This window comes from Hippopotamus amphibius, chromosome 4 (genome assembly GCF_030028045.1).
Source record: "Hippopotamus amphibius kiboko isolate mHipAmp2 chromosome 4, mHipAmp2.hap2, whole genome shotgun sequence".
In the NCBI taxonomy this organism is placed as follows: Eukaryota; Metazoa; Chordata; class Mammalia; order Artiodactyla; family Hippopotamidae; genus Hippopotamus; species Hippopotamus amphibius.
This window is the reverse complement of record NC_080189.1, coordinates 62,169,364-62,187,359: the sequence shown is the minus strand read 5'-3', so window position 1 is coordinate 62,187,359 and position 17,996 is coordinate 62,169,364. Positions and strand designations below refer to the sequence as shown.

Sequence of the window (17,996 nt, the reverse complement as noted above, 5' to 3'; positions counted from 1 at the left end):
CAAAAAATTTACCTTACTTTAGCTAAGGAGAAATGAAAATGTATATCAACAGTTTGACAGTAAAGCTGACTTTTCATATTTTGGGCAGAGTAAATTTGAAAGAAACACTTCAACTAAAGCAACTTTAAAGGTAGAGGTTATATTTTAGTAAAATGAAATCAGGAAGATTTACTTAGAAGACTGGAAAAAGTCCCCTTAATAACAATGTTTATTAAAAAAAAAAAAAAGATTGTAACTATTCCCCGTTCTTACATTTAAACAAAAGATTGTCATCTAGGTGAGATGTTTACAGTAGATTTGCAACGTTTTCCTAGAAAATGACCTTCTGTAACAGATCTCAAAGTAAAATATAAATGTAATCTACCTTTGTTCAGGACTTAGGTGATATTAATCTCACAGATCTTGGTTTCACCAGGTAAAATTGCTAACATGAAAGCTTCTAAAATTCTTTAAGATATTTCTTTCTTCAAAATCTATAAGATAATTAAGTTTTAGGCTTACTTTTTATTTTTCTATAAGTACAACTTCAACTATGAAATTCAGTTCAGTCCTCTGCATATGTCAGATGATGCTACAAATCCTTTGTATTTCTCTTCCAACTATCTAGCTGTGAAAAGGGAAAAAATAAAATTTTAAAATAAGGCCCCTAAATTGGTCAAATATACTTACTTTTAGAAATTCACATTAAAAGTGAAACTGTTTCCAAAGTGACTCTGTTTTCCCCAACATCTTCCAGTCTACCTTAGAAAAAACAGGATATTCCACAAGAGGAAATCTGAAAGTAGGACATACTGACATACATTATGCTGAGTGGCTGGTAGCATATGATCTTGTACAGACTTTGTATTCAGTAAAACGCTTCCAGATGATGAGCATAAAATGATAAATTAATAGGGAGAGAAATCTTTGAAGACCAATCAGGACATTGGAAAGCAAAAGATTGAAAAAGAAAATCTGATACATGTTTCCTTGAAATGGTGCATATTCTTCTCCTCAGAAGAGAAAAAGCTGTAAGATACATTCTCAATTTTGACTTTTCTTAGAAGACAATAAATGTCTGTGCCAAAAGATTTATCTTAAAATGACGTGTGTCAGAGAACAGACTCCTTAAAAACATATATATCAATCATACCTTGATAAATAATTCTCTAGTGTAAGGTGGCTAATTCTAAAAGTAAAAATCCACAATTTAAATTTAATCTGGAAGGAATCTAAGCATGGCTGAGCTTAAACTACTGTTTGATTCACTGAATTGGTCACATTATTCTACTTTAAAAGTGTACACATTTTATCGAAAGATATCCAATTTCAACATAAAAAGTATAGGTTCAAGGTCTGTTCTTGGTTATTCCAGAAACTCTGTTTGCACAATATTCATAATTTCGACAAAACCCTAGAAAGTTCTTTCCAAAATGAACTTTTTCAACCTACTGAACAGAATTCATGCCCACACTCTGATGTTCGTTTCAGCAGTTATTTGTCTCTGTGAAGTACATCAAAATCACTCAAACATCAAATTGGTGATTTGACAGAATGATTTATTTTCCCATTACAGGAAAGTCATGAGCGACTTGTTCTGAGGTATGTTTCTGAGCTATGAAGGACATCTATTAGAAAGCTCCACACTTGAAGGTTCCTCTTTAGGGGATAACGTTTACGGCTGGACAGTCTCTGCAGGTACGAGATTCCCTGTTGTATCCAACTGCATACATTTACATGTGCATGCAGACACAGGACACTCAGCGTGATCCCTGAAAAATAGGTCAAGTCACAGTTAAATATGTACACATACATACGTACAGTTATCTATATACCTATCCTAGATCTATAATGCAATTTTTCAAAACAGCAATTGGAGAAATACAGGAATTAAAACCCAAAGACAAAAAGCATTAAAAGCATTAAACTAGAAATGAATGCCAAGCTGAACACAGGGAGAAAGTTACTGGAAAATGAGTAACTTTATTTTCTAAATATATAATAAGATATCTTATTTACAGTTATGAACATGATGATGTGCTCAGAGTTCAAATTTAAGCCCATGTGGCAAACTGGGTGTAAAAGTTATAGCAATGAAGAGTACAGGGCCACTGATAACACTGTTCAAAGTAAAAGTTAAACATGGTCTTAAGTCTCCATTGTATGATGTGCTTCCTTACTACATAACAAGCGTATTTAGAAGATAACTAATATAGGAGTTTGACATGTATTCTATCAATTAATTCAGTTACATACTATATATTATATATGATAGGATATTCAGTCAGTTGTAAAAAATCCTCAGTTGTAAACATATCCTCTCCCCAAATAAAGAGTTAAATAATGCTTTTCAAACCTTTAACCCATACATAATAAACAATTTTTTATACTAGTATTAATTTTATAGTTTAAGATTACATAGCCTAGTGATAGAAATGTTGACACCACCTTTGTTAACTTAAGTGATAGTAAAAAAGAAATTCATCCTTTGGGTGTATAAACCTGAACTACTTAAAAAGCCATCTGCTTTATCTCCTCTAACTCCAAGCCTGTCCAAGAAGGAATGTGCTGATTTACCTGAACCAACTAAGCATGTGTCCAGCATGCCCACCATGTCTGCAATTGTGACACCATGTAAACCAGTTGTTAAATTGAGCTAGTTTTTTGTCCTTGCTCAAGTCTACTTTTTCATCCGATTTGGAGCCTCCTATGGATTAAAGACAGTGATCTTCATCAACTATTTCATAATACTTTATTCAAAGTTTCTTAAAAAGTATTTCTAAACTTATGTCAAAATACAAATCACATATCATATTGAAATAGCAATTTTAATGCTAGAATCTAGTTTAGATTGAAAAATATACCAAATAACCAAAGTTTCCTTACATTTTTAATTGTCAATAAATGGAAAAATAGAAATTATCAAACCCACTAAGAAGCCATCTGAATTAACAATCAGTAGTGTAAAAATCTTCCCATAAAGATAATACCAAGCCCAGTTTACAGGTGAGTTCTACCAAACACTGAAGGGACAGGTAATTTTCATCTACACAAACCTTTCCAAAGAATATGAAAAGAAGGGAAATTTCCCAACGCACTTCATGAGGCAGGTATAACTTTGATAACAAAATCAGACAAAGATAATATGAGAAAGAAGATTATAGGCCAATCTCCCTCCTGAACAGACATAAAATCCGAAGTAAAATATTAGCAAACAGTATGATTTAGCAATTCTAATTCTAGGAAAATGCACTAGAGAAACTTTTGTGCATGGTAAATGGAGACATATGCAGGAATGTTCATAGGAGCATTGTTCATAATATTAATAGTAAAAATCTGGAAACAACCAAGTGTCCATCAATAGTAGAACAGAAAAATTTGTGTTGTAGTCATAAGTGGAACACAAGTAGTAATAAAAAAGGAGTAAACAACTACATTAATCAGCATAATTGAAACTAAAAAAAAAAAAACCCCAACTCCAATGTTGAGCTAAAAAGGCAAATCAAAGGGTATAAGCTCTATGATTCATTTATATAGAATTTAAAACACAGACAACAGTAAACGTGTAATAAAACTATACAGGGTCTTTCCTGGTGGCACAGTGGTTAAGAATCCACCTGCCAATGCAAGGGGACAAGGGTTCGATCCCTGGTCTGGGAAGATCCCACATGCCGCAGAGCAACTAAGCCTGTGACCCACACCAACTGAGACTGTGCTCTAGAGCCCATGAGCCACAACTACTGAAGCCTGAATGCTCTGAGCCTATGCTCCACAACAAGAGAAGCCACTGCAATGAGAAGGCCAAGCAATGCAACAAAGAGTAGCCCCCACTCACTGCAACTAAAGAAAGCCTGTGCACAGCAACAAAAACCCAACACAGCCAATAAATAAATAAATAAATAAATAAAGTTATTTAAAAAAAAACCAAACAGACAAGCAACAGACTAAATTAACACACAATTTAGGACAGTAATGATCCTGAGGAGGAGCCCAAAGAGGTGGGACAAAGTAGGGAGAAACAATTCAAGGCACTAATAAAGACAATGCCATCTTAAGCAGGGCAGGAGACTCACTGATGACTGATTTATCACAGTACATGATGTATATATTCCAATACATTTGTGTTATTCACAAAAAATTGAAGAAAAATGTGTTGCTACACATGTACAATTTATACATGTACATCTACATACACATATTTATGTATCTTTTAGTACTTGAAAAATGCTCATTCTATTAATTTTGGCCACCTTAATGTTTTATTTTCTTCTAAAACAGTAAATCAAATTATTTTAAGATCATATACCATAAGAGACAAGAACAGAAAAATGAGTAAGTAAAAATATTAAGTTTAATTAAGCAATTGTGTACCTATTAAGACATAATGCTATGCTCAAAATTTCACCTGGGCCCATTGCTGGTCACACTTTAATGACCACTGGGATAGTCTTGCAAACAGTTTTTTAAAATATCCATCTCTTTTTGCTAACAGTATGGAGATGAAAGGATGTGAAGGTGGTTCAACGATTCAAGAGGTACACACACTGAAATTCTTCCTAAAAGCTTCACAAAAACAATTAATAATGAAAGATGAAAAGAGGAAAGAGAAAATGTAGACCTTTTAAAGATAAGGTATTTTATACCTTTATGTATAGCTCTAATTAGCGATTTTCACTTTGTTTTTGTAACTTCTAATACCTAGAGAAAACAGACTGAATCCAGAACAGATTAATCCTTGTGTTTCTGATGAAGCTGAAAATAACAGCTCTACCTCACTGCCATGTGAGAAGGCTTTTTAAGATCAGATAGCTTTTAAATTTAAAAATTTATAGTGAATTATGAAAAGTGCTATGGAATAGTTGAGGGTAACCAGAGTTTCACTTAGGCACTAACAACAAAAACAATAATATAATAAAGAGTAAGAAAGAAACTAATATATAATCTAACTTTTAAAAACGTATCATACCTAGAAGTTAAGCTCTATAAGGGCAGGGATTTTTGTCTGTTTTGTTAACTGTAACATTCCCAGTGCTTAGAAAAATAGCTACTAAATAAATACTGTTGAATAATGTTTATAATTTTTAATGCTAAATAGTACTGTTTATAATTTATAAACATTATTAACTAAACATTTATAATTATAAACTCAATGAGAGAGTTTCACAGAGTTCCTATCTTCAAAACACAATTGACTGTAAAAATGTGCAACCCTCAGTTAAATATGCTTATGGAAATTCTGGCCATTTGGATCACGAAGCATGATGGATGGATGCCCTCTCTAACTGCAAGCAAAGCAACATGGAGGTTTGTATACCTGAATCTTTAAACTGCCATGAGCCAACATTTGATTTCTATGGGGTCCTATTTTATTTTGGAATTCAGATTCCTCTGATTTTACAGAATAAAAAAAGAAAATGCTTATGACTTTGTAATTAACTCAGCTCAGTAATGCCTTTAGAGGTCAGATTCAGGCTCCCCTAATTTTCCTACACCGTTTCCTAGGCTCTGTCACACTGACGCATTTAGTAATTTCCATAGGCTCTCTGTATTTATCTTCACTAATCTCTTTTCCCTAATTCATGCTTTGTACTCTTTATCTACAACCTGGACAGGCTTCCCTAAAATCTTCACATGTTTAAATCTATCAAACTTTAGAGGAACAGCTTAAATGGCATCTTTTTTGAAGTTTTCCAGATATCCTTCAGATAGAAGCAATGTTACTCTCAAAATTCCTAACATTTTCTTTACATACTATCCCTTATTAACCTCAGAAAGCTAAATGTATTTCAGAATTTGGAATATTGTAGGATGTTAAGAAAATAATGAGCAAATATTATATAACATCTCCAAGAAAAGTCTAAGGCAGCATCCTGTAATTAAACACATTAGTATTTCTGCAGTGAAACATATAAACAAGAAAAATAAAAACTTTAATAATGTCATATCAATTCTGAACAGATTTTTTTTCTTTTGCCAAATGAAATTATTATAAATTCATTAAAAAAAAAAAAAAAGAACAACCCCAAACTTTGGCTTTTCAGATCTTTATAGAGATTTTAGAATGATAGATAAAAGATTCTGGACTAGTATTTATTTTCTAGAACATATAATTTCTTATTTTATGTTAGCTATCCATGCTCATTATACACCATAAGCTCCACGAGGATCTGAGTCACCCTAGCACATCAGCCTTAACTCAGTACATTAAACAAGTACTCAAACCTATATAAAGAAATTATTTCTGAAGCAAATTTAGAAAAAAATTTTGAAGCAAATATGAGAAAATGTTAACACTTGATAAACCTGGGTGTTGAATATTTATTTAATTAATAGCCTTTATAACAGAGAGCTTAAAATGTTTTATGATTTAATTTTCTTCAAATTCTAGAAAATTTTTATCTTTTCTTACTTATTTCAAAAATAGAAAAAACTGAAAAGCTAATATCTAGCAAAAAGGAACAGCACTCTAGCCATTACAGTTTCCTGAGGCTTATGGTCAAAAAGACGTATTAAGTTAAACTATTTCTATGTATCTCAGTTTACACAGAACTTATTTACATTATATTTTGCCTCCTTGTTCTTTCTTGTAATAGATTTTTATTCTAAATTGTTATTTTCTATTTATTAGTATCAAGGACATAAAAAAAGTGATCAACATGCAATGTAAAAAATGAAAATCCTTGATTAAAGCTTAAGCCAAAACTAACATGTGCATTTGAAAACATTACATATTGGATTTGTTTAAAAAAAAGGCACCTAGACAGAAAAATAACTTAATCCTGCAAATCTCTTTCACAGGTGTTAATGTAACAATAAAACAGACTATTTACAAGAACCAGCTGTAGAACAGAATTACAAAATTTCATAACTAGAAGGCCTCTTCCAGTCCAACATTTCATATGTAAGAGGGTTAAAGTGACTCTCAATGTCACAAACTAAATGTCACAGAGCCAGAACTAAAGTATTCTGATACCATACTCAGTTCTTTTTCCTTATTCATTTACCAATATGCCAGATATTCAAATGTTTTTAATTAAATTTTTTTGCTATAGTATCATTTTCAAGTTACATAAATAGCTGAAATATTTCTAGCCACTAGGTACATTATATTCAATTATCTACTGTTCTCAAAATTTTTCTCTATATGTTTAAGCAGTAAACAATAATGCTAATATTCCTAACCATTAAAAAAGTATATATAGGTAGCTGACAAATATAGCAGAAGCAACACGAAAACTCAGAAATAAAGGGATCTGACTTCTAGGTTAATACTTTATGTATTTTCACAGGTAGATTTTGAAGGTGAAATAAGAGAAAATGTCAAAGTGCTTTGAGACTATCAAAAGTTCTTTATGCACACAAGGTATTTGTTACTAGATGAGGCCACAGTGACTTTTAAACATAAAATTTGAGGGAGCTCCTCTTAGGAAAAGTGATAAGAAAATGGTATAAGATTATTTAATATTTACACCCTTCTCACAAACTTTAAATTGGCAAGCATTTGTGAGATTACCTGAGATATCATGGATATAGATTCTACTTTTAATGTACAGATTTTATAAATTATAAAGAACACAAAAACCTTCAAGCCAGCAAAGTGGCTTGCTCCTAGAAACAGTATAAATTCAAGTGGGTATGTCTTTTCTTTACAACATTAAGTCAATTACGTAGAAACAATTTCAGCTCAAAAAAAGTATACTGTAGAATTATGTCATACCAGGACAACTAGAAACAGGTGTTCCCATATTAATGAGACAAAGTGCACATCGAGGAAGGGGTTTTCGACAGCCAGGGCAACTTGTGACTTTAGATTTCGTTGGTGAGCCACTGACACCATACTGACTAAAACCTCTGCCCTGATGGGGCACAGTTGAACAGCTGTAGGAGATAGACTTTCCACAAAAATTGCAACTCACAAACACCTATAAAACAAATGAAAGGAGAAATAAATATAATACAAACTTCATGAATAAAATAAATTTAAAATAATCAAAGTTTGATCTTAACAAATTACTGATAATTTTTAAAGTTTTTTGTCTATTATAAAATAATTTATCTGCTAAGTTGATTAGCTCTCATTTAAGACCTCTACTTAGCAGTTAAGTTACATTATTTGAATACTCCTCCTCTGTTACCTTTGTTTAGTTATATTCTCCCTAATATCACTGTTATCTGCAGAAAAACTCAGAAGCAACAGATTCCAAATTTTAGAAATAACAAGGACTTTAGAGTTCACACTGGGACGTTACAAAATATCCCAATATGACTTTTAATACAAAGTTCAATGATATAATCTCCTAAACAAAATTTTCTTGTAACGACAACACTCACTTCCTAAGATAAAAATGAGTTAAGGATCCTATAAGAGTAAATAGCTAAAACTTTTTAGAATAATAACAACATAAACAGTTCAGTACACCTTTATATTACACTCCTAGACTCTGAAACACTTATAGATTAGTAACAAATACTATCATGTAATGCTATTTTATTAATACCCAGGTTGTTTTAATACAAACAGTAATTTCTCAACTTTCTAAAATAAGAAAACAGCACCATCCAGTGCTCACATCGAGGATATACCTGATATTGAATGCCTGAACTCGGATACAGTGACCTCATGTCAAGTGCTTTAGGTAACAACTGATCTCATGTTGCTTTTTTTAAATTGAAGTACAGCTGATTTACAATATTGTGTTTGTTTCAGGTGTACGACAAAGTTATTCAGTTATATATATATTCTTTTTCAGATTCTTTTCTCTTACAGGTTATAACAAGATAGTGAATATATTCCCCATGCTATACAGTAAATCCTTGTTGTTTATTTTACATACAGTGTCGATCTCATGGTTTTTAAATTATTGCTAAAAGAAAAAAAAAATCCATGTGTAATTAGACATACAGATATATGTGTATGTTAAAGAAACAACTTCTACCTTATTATATATAATAGTGCAGAAAAACTCAATATGTAAGTGGAATGTGTAAGAACTTATAGTAGTTTAGATTCTGAAAGGGCTTGGAATATACCAGAAAACCTCAGACAGCCCTAGGACTGATTTAGGTTTACCTAAGATCCTTGAGGCCTGCTGTGGTTTGCTCTATATCAGACTAAAGCTCAAGTTACTGAGATGATTGTTAAGACGTGGCAGGATCAAAAAAAAAACAGGAAGATTAAGGACAAAGTGCAGCCTGGGATAAGCAAAGACATCGATGGGAACTCAACATAAGCAAAAGAATGAGTTTATTAATAACAATTTATTAAATTGAACCCTCAATTTACCCTATATAATATGTTGTGAACACTTCTTTCCTTTTTTGGCTGGGCTATTAGGTACATGTTACAATTTGATTCTCTCCAAAACAATGTACTTACTTGTGCTAAAGGCTTAGAACTGGGATCCAACTTACTCCTGTGAATATCAAATTCAGCTCGTTTGTGCCAAAACCTCCAGGCATCTAATAAATTTCTGTAATTCTCAATCCAGTACTGAACTCTTTCATCTTTAAGAACATCTAAAGGAGAACCCTAAAAAGAACACATGAATTATTTCAGTTTTTTAAAGTGGTGGAAGATTCTAAGCAACATGTGAGTATGAGTCACATGGGAAGAAACAGAGCTCCTTCTTGGCAAAAGTTGGCTCCTAATGAGGATAGAGAGAAAATAACTGATGGAAGCTCCATTAATTTACTTTAAGCTGTCCTCTACCAATGACATAAATATGCACTGTATATCCCATTATACCTGGCCAAGGAAGTGTAACTCCGTGTCTCTCATTTAAGTTCAAAGAGCTAAGAGCAATCAATTCACCTTGGTTGAATGCAGTAAAAAAAACGATACAAATACTTTTTGTCCCAACAATTAAAACCTCTAGGTTCACAAATATATTTACTATCTCATCCAAATACACACCAAAATTGCTCAGTCATATTTAAAATAATATTGAGCCTGCTCCTTCATATCTAGCAATGTATTGTGAATTAAGGTACTATTTTTGTACACCTATTTATCTGAAAGTTAAAACTGCCTAGTCTCTCCCTGGCCATCAATTAAAACATATATCTATCACCTTAAAAGTTAAAAAAGAAAGAAAGAGAGAAAGACAGAAAGAAAAAGAAACCAAAAATGAACCAAAAATGTTTAGTTCTTCTGCCCCTAGGCCACAGTGAAAATTTCCTTAAATTTACTTTAGATTCCTTCTCATTAAGAACTTCAATTTCTTGCCAGAAAGACTTTTCCTAAAGCTGTATTTTCCCTGGCAGCTAGAACATTCCACATTTCACCTATGCTTGGAGTTTTCATAGAATGCTTTTAGCTTTGTCCGGAATATCATCCTTATCTTCACATGATGAAGAAACTAGAGAAAGCCTCTACCTCCAATGATGCAATGGACATTAAAGCCAAGTTTTCCCAGTTCTGTTTTGGGGGCCACAGAGAAAAGTAAAATGTCAGAGGGAACTTAGCATGCATCTTATGGAAAAGGGGAAGAAACCTATTAACTGCTAATAAAGATAATCTACCTTTGGACATTCCATCAAAATAGAAGAAGCATATCTTTCACCTAGTAATTATTTATTTCAATTACCAGAGTTAAATTTAGCTAAAAGAACATGTGAAAAACTCATAGCTGACAATTTCATTTCTTAAAAAAATAAATACCTACTGTAGTCCTAATTATGACCAATTAGCCAGAACTAAGTTCTAAAGTATAATACAATCCCTAATTTAAAAAGAAAATCCACAGAAAAATCAGAAATCTTCATACCCCACTCTTTCTCCTTCCATGGCAGTAAGGATAAACTAAGAAAGAATCTGGTCAATTCATATTTGGTAAGTCTTCTCTAGAACCGCTCCAATAAAACTTAAAATCAAGTTCTGAAAAAGTCTGAAGAGAAAACAGTTCAGAGACTAAGTCTGACCAAAGAAGAAGGGTTTGGGAAATACCATGGGTTTTCCATAGTAACAAAATGTAAGACCAAAGTGATGAGCAAGTAACTGGACTTTCAAAAGCATGAACCAACATTCTTCAGAAAAAATGGAAAAGAACCCAGATCTCTATAATATACTGCAAACAACGTCCAGTATTCAATTAAAAAATCACTAGACATATAAAGAAACAGGTAAATGTGGTTCAAAGTAAAGGAAAAAAGGCAGTCAATAGAACTAAACCTTAAATAGTCCTTATGTAAGAGTAAGTAAAGACCTCAATGCAGCTATTAGACGTACTCAGACTTAGAGGAAAACAGTGTTTTAATTACTAAACAGGGCTCTGAACTGAAAAATGTAAACTATAAAAAAAATTAAGTCTAGAACTAAAAAGTATAATAACTGAAATTAAGAATTCCGTGAAAAATCTAACATCAGATAGAAGGTGACAGAATAGACAATTAACAAATCAATAGAATTTATCCAATTTGAAGAATAGAGGAAAAAAGATGAAAGGAAAATGAACAGAGACTCAGATATCTGTGGGACGATATCAAATGGCTTAATATATGTGTAGTAATAGTCCAAGAAGAGTAAGAGAATAAAAAAAAAAATTAAAGAAACAATGCCTGAAAACTTCCCAAATCTAAAGAAAAAGATTGACTTACAGATCCAAGAACCTCAGTGAATCACAAGCAGGATAAAAAGAACCACAACTAGTCATCACGAGTTAAACTGAGAAAAATCAAAAAGAAAATCTTAAAAGCAGCCCAAGGAAAAATGAAGCATTACATAGGCAAAACAAGGATAATAATATCTGACTTCTCATCAGAAACAATGGAGGCCAGAACACTGTGAAACCACATCTTTAAAGTGCTGAAAGAAAACAAGTGAAATAGACATTTTCAATTAAAATTAAGCTGAGAGACTCTGTCACCAGTAAATCTGAACTAAAAGAAATGCTAAAGAGAAAGACCAAAGGGAAATGATATGAGATGAAATTTCAGTCTCTGGTAAGGAATAAACAGTACCAGGCATGGTAAATAAGTAAATAAATAGAAAAGCCCATGCTTTCATTCTTTGCATAATTTACATAAAAGACAACTGACGATTCAAAGCAAAAATAATAACACTATAAGTTGGAATTTATAATGCATGTAGAAACAAAATACAAGGCAAGAGGACAGCGGAAGGGGATCTGTAAACAGAAATTACACTTGTAACATTTTGAAACATGAAATATGAAGCAAAAAGCGGAAAGTGTCAGGTGTGAGGTAACAAAGAGAAAGGTGAAGTAGCAAGTATGACGTATCAGGTGTGAAATGTAAAGTATGAGGAGGTAAAATCTTGACTGATGAGTTAAGGATGCATATTGTTAGACCTAGAGTAACTACTCAGAAGAAGATAATGAAAAGGTGTGCAGCTAAAAAGCCAATAGATGAAATAAAGTGAAATACTAAAATATTCAGTTAGCCCAAAAGGCAGGAAAGGAACAGGAAAACAAAAGGAAGAAGGAAAAACAAAAGAGAAAACAAATAGTAAGATGGTAGACTAAATCTTGACCATATAAATGTAAAGAACTTCTCGATTAAAAGGCAGCTGATTATCAGACTAGATCTTTTTAAAGCAAGATCCAATTATACACTGCATTTTAAATGTATTTTATACACCTTTTTAAGAGGTTACCGACCATTTGCATTCCATAGCCATATATCTATAGCTTGATTTAAGAGATGTAAACTCTTTTCAGTAAGAAAACAATCATACCTTACGCTATAGAAGGACACTTTTTCTTCCATGGGCAGTGGCCTGATACCTTAGGGTAAGTTTACATTGTGGTTTGTGGGACGATCAATTATCTACATTTGTTCATAAGAAGGGAGGGTGGGGGGAGGGGGCATTTTACTTTGTTTACCCAGTACACAGCATGCTAGCACACTGTATAAAAGGATGAGGACAGGAAAGAAAACACCAAGAAAGGATAAGACTGGGGGGAGAGGCCCACAGGAAATCTTAGGAAAATGCTCTAAAATGTCACCATATTTCCAACAAAACAAAGTAGTAGAGAATCGTCACTAGGAATCTATTTTTAACCACTAGACAGTAAAAACTAGAGAAAACAGATGAACGATTACCCCAAATCATGCCCATTTAATAAATGAGGAAATGAGATAATAAAAGGGAATAATGAGAATTAAGACAGCTGTGTATAACTGGCCTTCTGTACTTCAAGAAAGATGTACAGTAATTCAGATCAGGGAAAGGCAATCTTTTTGTAGAAGGTGTTGTTTTGTCAACAACTGGAGAAATCAGAGAGAGGCGTCTCTGCTCCATTTGAGCTTTACATAAATTCAAGACTGACACTTCCCAAAATGAAAGGAAAAACTAGATAACCCAATGCAGGAGGCTTGGGGACTAAGATAACACAGAAGTCCTCTGTAGATCAAGTAATTAAAGCTAGATGTCTTCTAAAGATCCTCAGCAAGCAACGGGGTATACCTACTCAGTGAGGGAAGAGAATACAGAAGGCTAGGCATGTTTTCTTCCTCCTTAAAAAACTGCTGCCGGCATGCTGCACTAACCTGTAACATGCAATAACTTGCTGTTTGGACATCTCCAGTTCTGTCAACATAACTCTCCATTAAGTCCACTCCATCTTTAGTAAGGCCTGTAAGCAGTATTCCTTCCAAATTTCCAGCCTCTATCATTTCATTGGTCAACTTTTCGATGTATCTATTTAGCTGGAAAATTCAAAGTGATTTTTCTAAAGCGATCCATTTGACTATATTTTCTGCTCCATAAATTCTACATTTGGAACATTTTACTCTTAATGGAAAACATTTTAAAAACAAAAGCCCTTGTAAAAACCTAGATATGTGATTTCTAAGAAGTCTGCATCTATTATAAATTACAATATAGCATCCATGATCATTTAAAATATTTTTTTTAAAAGGCAAGGTATTTACTAGGTTTTGATAATTGTTCTGTAAAAGATCCACAGAGAGTTTACTATTTTAAATTTAAAAAGAACTGTCATTATTTTGCAAAGTTCTTGATGTCTATTATATAGTAGGATGTAACAGAGTCATGGAATCTGAGTTGGAAGGGAACTTCAAGATTACCAACAATAACTATTTCTTGTATTATATATAGGATGGATAAACAACAAGGTCCTACTGTATAGCACAGGGAACTATATTCAATATCTTGTAATAAACTATAATGGGAAAGAATCTGAAAAAGAATATGTACAGGTATAACTGAGTCACTTCACTGTATAGCAGAAATTAACACAACCCTGTAGAACAACAATACTTCAATACAATTAAAAAAAAAAAAAACTTGTAAATCTCTTCTGGCATTTTGATCCAATAAAACTTGTGGGTCCTTCACAATTTTATCCTAAACAAACACAAAAACAAACCATTTTCTTCCCTGACTTTATCCTATCCCAAACTCTAGCCAAGATTGCTTTACGTTCCCCCAGCACTCTCATTATTGTAGTACTCAGCACATTATATTACTAGTTGTTTATGTGCATTTCTCACTACCTACATAGCATATTCATGTACTACCTGTTTATTATATTAGAAAATGAAGGAACGCTTTGATGGCAATGCTAAGAGGTGAGTTTAACATCTTTATCTACTGACTAATCTCATTCACCACAGCAGAAATAAACTAAAATATTAAGTCGGCGTTTTTTTTTTTTTTAAATTGAAGTATAGTTCGTTTACAATGTTTTTAGTTTCAGGTGTACAGCAAAGTGATTCTGTTTTAGATAGATAGCTATACACACATATATATATTCTTTTGCAGATTCTTTTCCCTTATAGATTATTATAAAATATTAAGTATAGTTCTCTGTGCTGTACAGTAGGTCCTTGTTAAGTCAGCATTCTTAAACAAGTAAATTTAGGTATGATACATGTTTAAAAAATCTCAATATGTACAGATACGCATTTATACATAAAGATTAGTTTCTTAATCCAATAACAGTAAATATTAATCACTTTAAAATGGAATTAAATCAGTTCTTACCTGACTATCACCAAGGAATTTACAAGCAAATGCCACTCTGTCACGTACAGCAACTTTGTTTTCATACTGAAAAGATGACAAAAAGCAAGGAGTTACTTTCAGGTGCTATGAGTTTTAAACTTTTGCAGTCCAGGTATTTTATACCTAATATAGAATTTGATTTTCAGATGTATTAATAAGTTATTGTGTATATACTGGCAGAGCCATTGTTCACCAAAGATGCTCTTCTTAATGTAACTCCCAGGAAATTCAGTGCTAAAGTTATTGTCCTTGCAAAGTAAAGATTTACCTCTTAAACTGACCAATTTAGTTTAAAAAAATCCCAGGTCAGTCTTACATAACTTTAACATAAAACAGAAGCAATGGTGTACAGTTTATTAAATTTAAGTTGCCATGTAATCCTTTCATCATAGAAATTAATTTTGGTGAAAACAGGAAATCTTTCCTTGGCTTCTAAGTTAATCAACAAGTCCAGAAAATCTATGAATTAGCAGTAAATATACCAGCACAGGATTCAGAAAGAATATCAATACATGTTTCTAAACACAAAGTTTTAAAACATACCTTGTAAGTAAATAGACACACTTTTGTGGCTATAGTAAAATACTCATATAGGTGGTTTGTGGCAAAATAAGAGGTATTATGATAAATTCTTAAATTTTTTGTATACTTGGCAATAATATAAACCACTATTTTGAAAAGTGTTTACTATAAACATAGAAAGGTACAATTAATTTTGTGATAAGTAAAAAATAGTTTAAGGGTGAATAAAAGATCCTATTTCCATTAGTCATTCTATGAAATACAGTTTTCCTCCTTTCAAGATAAAATCACTTCAGTTGATACCTTAGTGTGTTTTCTCAATTATAAAATATGATTCTGCCCTAAAGAGAGGACATATTTGGTACAAACTAGATTTAACTCTTAGACTATGTTGCATGTGTTACAATTTTAATCTGGAAAGAGTTATAAATATTATCTGTCCCATTTTACGGCTGAATAAACTAAAACCTCAAAAAGTTAACTGACCAGCTAAGGTAACTGGCAGAGCAAGGACTCAGACCTTTATCTTCTGACTTCCCAACTCAAAACTTTTCACTAGATTACTGTAACAATTTTTTAAAAAGAACAATGATAATTATCATTATTTACATATAAAGTATAATTAGACACACTCTTGAAACAGCTTGGAAATATCAATATAAACTTCCTAGTCAAGATATGATATCCCTTACATAGGTATAAGAAAAGAAGGTACTTTTAACAGGTCACTTAATTGAAAATACAGACGTTTAATATTTAGACAATATACTTCTCTATCAATTTAAAATCTGAACAATCCAATTCTTTTTCTAGCCTTCATTATCCTCTACCACTTCCTAAAACTATCATTTTTTTTCTTCAAGATGCAACATTTAAAGTCTTCTGTTTAACAAAAAAACAGTAATAATTATAAAAACAAAACAAAAACGCCCCAACATGCTCTTGGATATTAATTTGAAGTGGTTAGAAAAGTTCAATAGTAATTTGTTAAAAGTAATGAACAAAATACATAAAGAACTGTCAAAATGGACACTAACATTTATTAACATATTCACTAAGATCTCTCAACAAAATACATGTTTTTATTAATTCTTAGGAACTGACATTTAAATCAATTATCAATATGTACTTTATAGTAAATGCTACAATGGCAAAAAAAAATTAGAAATACGTTTCACATTAGAAGGCTCTTCTCAGTGCTAGAAAGAAGCCTGACAAATGCCAAGAAAGCTGTGCTACTAAGGTGAAGCTCAAAACCCAACAACTAAAACTGATAAGCAATGCTCACTTCCTTCTTTCTTTCCCCACTTTGTAATGAAGAACCTCTTTGGTGATGTGGTCATAAGTGCGTAAAGCAGGAGAGAAAAATAGAAAACAGCAAGGAAAAGACCAAATAGTGGGGGGGGGGGGGTAGAGTCAAGATGGCAACGTGGGAAGACGCGGAGATCGCGTCTCCCCACAAATAGATACGTTGCCGGAGGCCGGCAGGGGGGACCTGAGGCCAAAGCAGACCACAGGAAGCCCGGAACAACTGGGTAGGACCTGGGGGAAGTCAGGGGAGCCGGGAAGGGGAAAGGGGGATGGGGAAGGGGAAGCCGGACAGGACCAGCATCCCTGGGGGGTGGTTGGGTGAGGGGGGAGGTTTCCGCCTGGAGGGACGGTTGGGGGCTGGGGAGATCCGAAACCGCAACTGGGTTTCTCCTGCCCAGGAGGCCAGGAGGCCTGCTGAGCTCCCCAGCTTGGGAGCCTACTGGGCTCCCCAGCGGGGTCCTCCACCCTCCAAAAGCCCTCCGGGCTGCCTGGGTCCTGGGGGTGTGAGAAGGAGGAAGGAGGGGCGAGGAGGTGGAGAGGCCAACAGGAGGGGGTGGGGGCTTTGAGATTGGGGGACAGGGAGGCGAGAGGGCAGTTTGCCTGCCCTCTTGGCCAGGGAGGCCGACTGGGCTCCCAGGCCTGGTCCTTCACTCTCCGGGCCCCCCTCCAGCACAAGGATCCTGGGGGCATGGGGGAGCGGGGGATGGGGCGGGGGGGTGAGGCAGACAGTGGGGGTGGGACGGGATCTCTCCAGGTCAGAAGAATAGGGGAGGCGCCGCTGGGTATTTTCTTCTGGGCGGGTGCTCCCTCTTCCAAGGCTCCTCCCGGCCGTTGGTCCTAGAAGTACAGGAGGGAAGTGGTGGGGGGAAAAGAAGAGGCAGAAGCGGGGAGGGACCCTCTGGGATCAGAGGATCAGGGGAGGAACGGAACGCGTTTCCGCTGCCCACTGACCCGGGAAGCCTGCTGGGCCCCCTGACCTGGTCTCCAACTCTCCAGGGTCCTCTCCCAGATGCACTGGTCCTGGGGATGTTGGAGCATGGCAGGGGAAGAGGAAGAGAGGCAGACAGGTGATGGGATGTTCCAGAAGCAGAGGATAAGGGGAGGTGCGGAGGACCTTTCCCCTACCACTTGGGCCTGGCGGGTCTGCTAGGCTCCCAAGTCTGGTCCCTCGGTCTCTCCAGCTGAGTGGGTCATA

The 17,996-nt window shown here is 34.3% G+C and overlaps 1 protein-coding gene across 7 annotated transcripts in view; it reads right to left on the bottom strand.

Moving 5' to 3' along the window:
* Positions 1-215: 215 nt before the first annotated feature.
* The window catches only part of MIOS (meiosis regulator for oocyte development), a 41,991-nt gene continuing 24,210 nt past the window's right edge, over positions 216-17,996 (bottom strand). For 6 of the 7 annotated variants that reach the window (XM_057731000.1, XM_057730999.1, XM_057730994.1 and 3 more), the window contains 6 exons: positions 14,948-15,013; positions 13,489-13,647; positions 9,356-9,508; positions 7,697-7,901; positions 2,557-2,686; positions 216-1,751 (listed from right to left, as the gene is read on the bottom strand). In XM_057731000.1, the coding sequence (XP_057586983.1) occupies positions 1,655-1,751; positions 2,557-2,686; positions 7,697-7,901; positions 9,356-9,508; positions 13,489-13,647; positions 14,948-15,013 (810 nt within the window). In that variant the 3' untranslated portion in view covers positions 216-1,654. The remainder of the gene's footprint in view (positions 1,752-2,556; positions 2,687-7,696; positions 7,902-9,355; positions 9,509-13,488; positions 13,648-14,947; positions 15,014-17,996) is intronic. The other variant, XM_057731001.1, reaches the window with a different exon arrangement.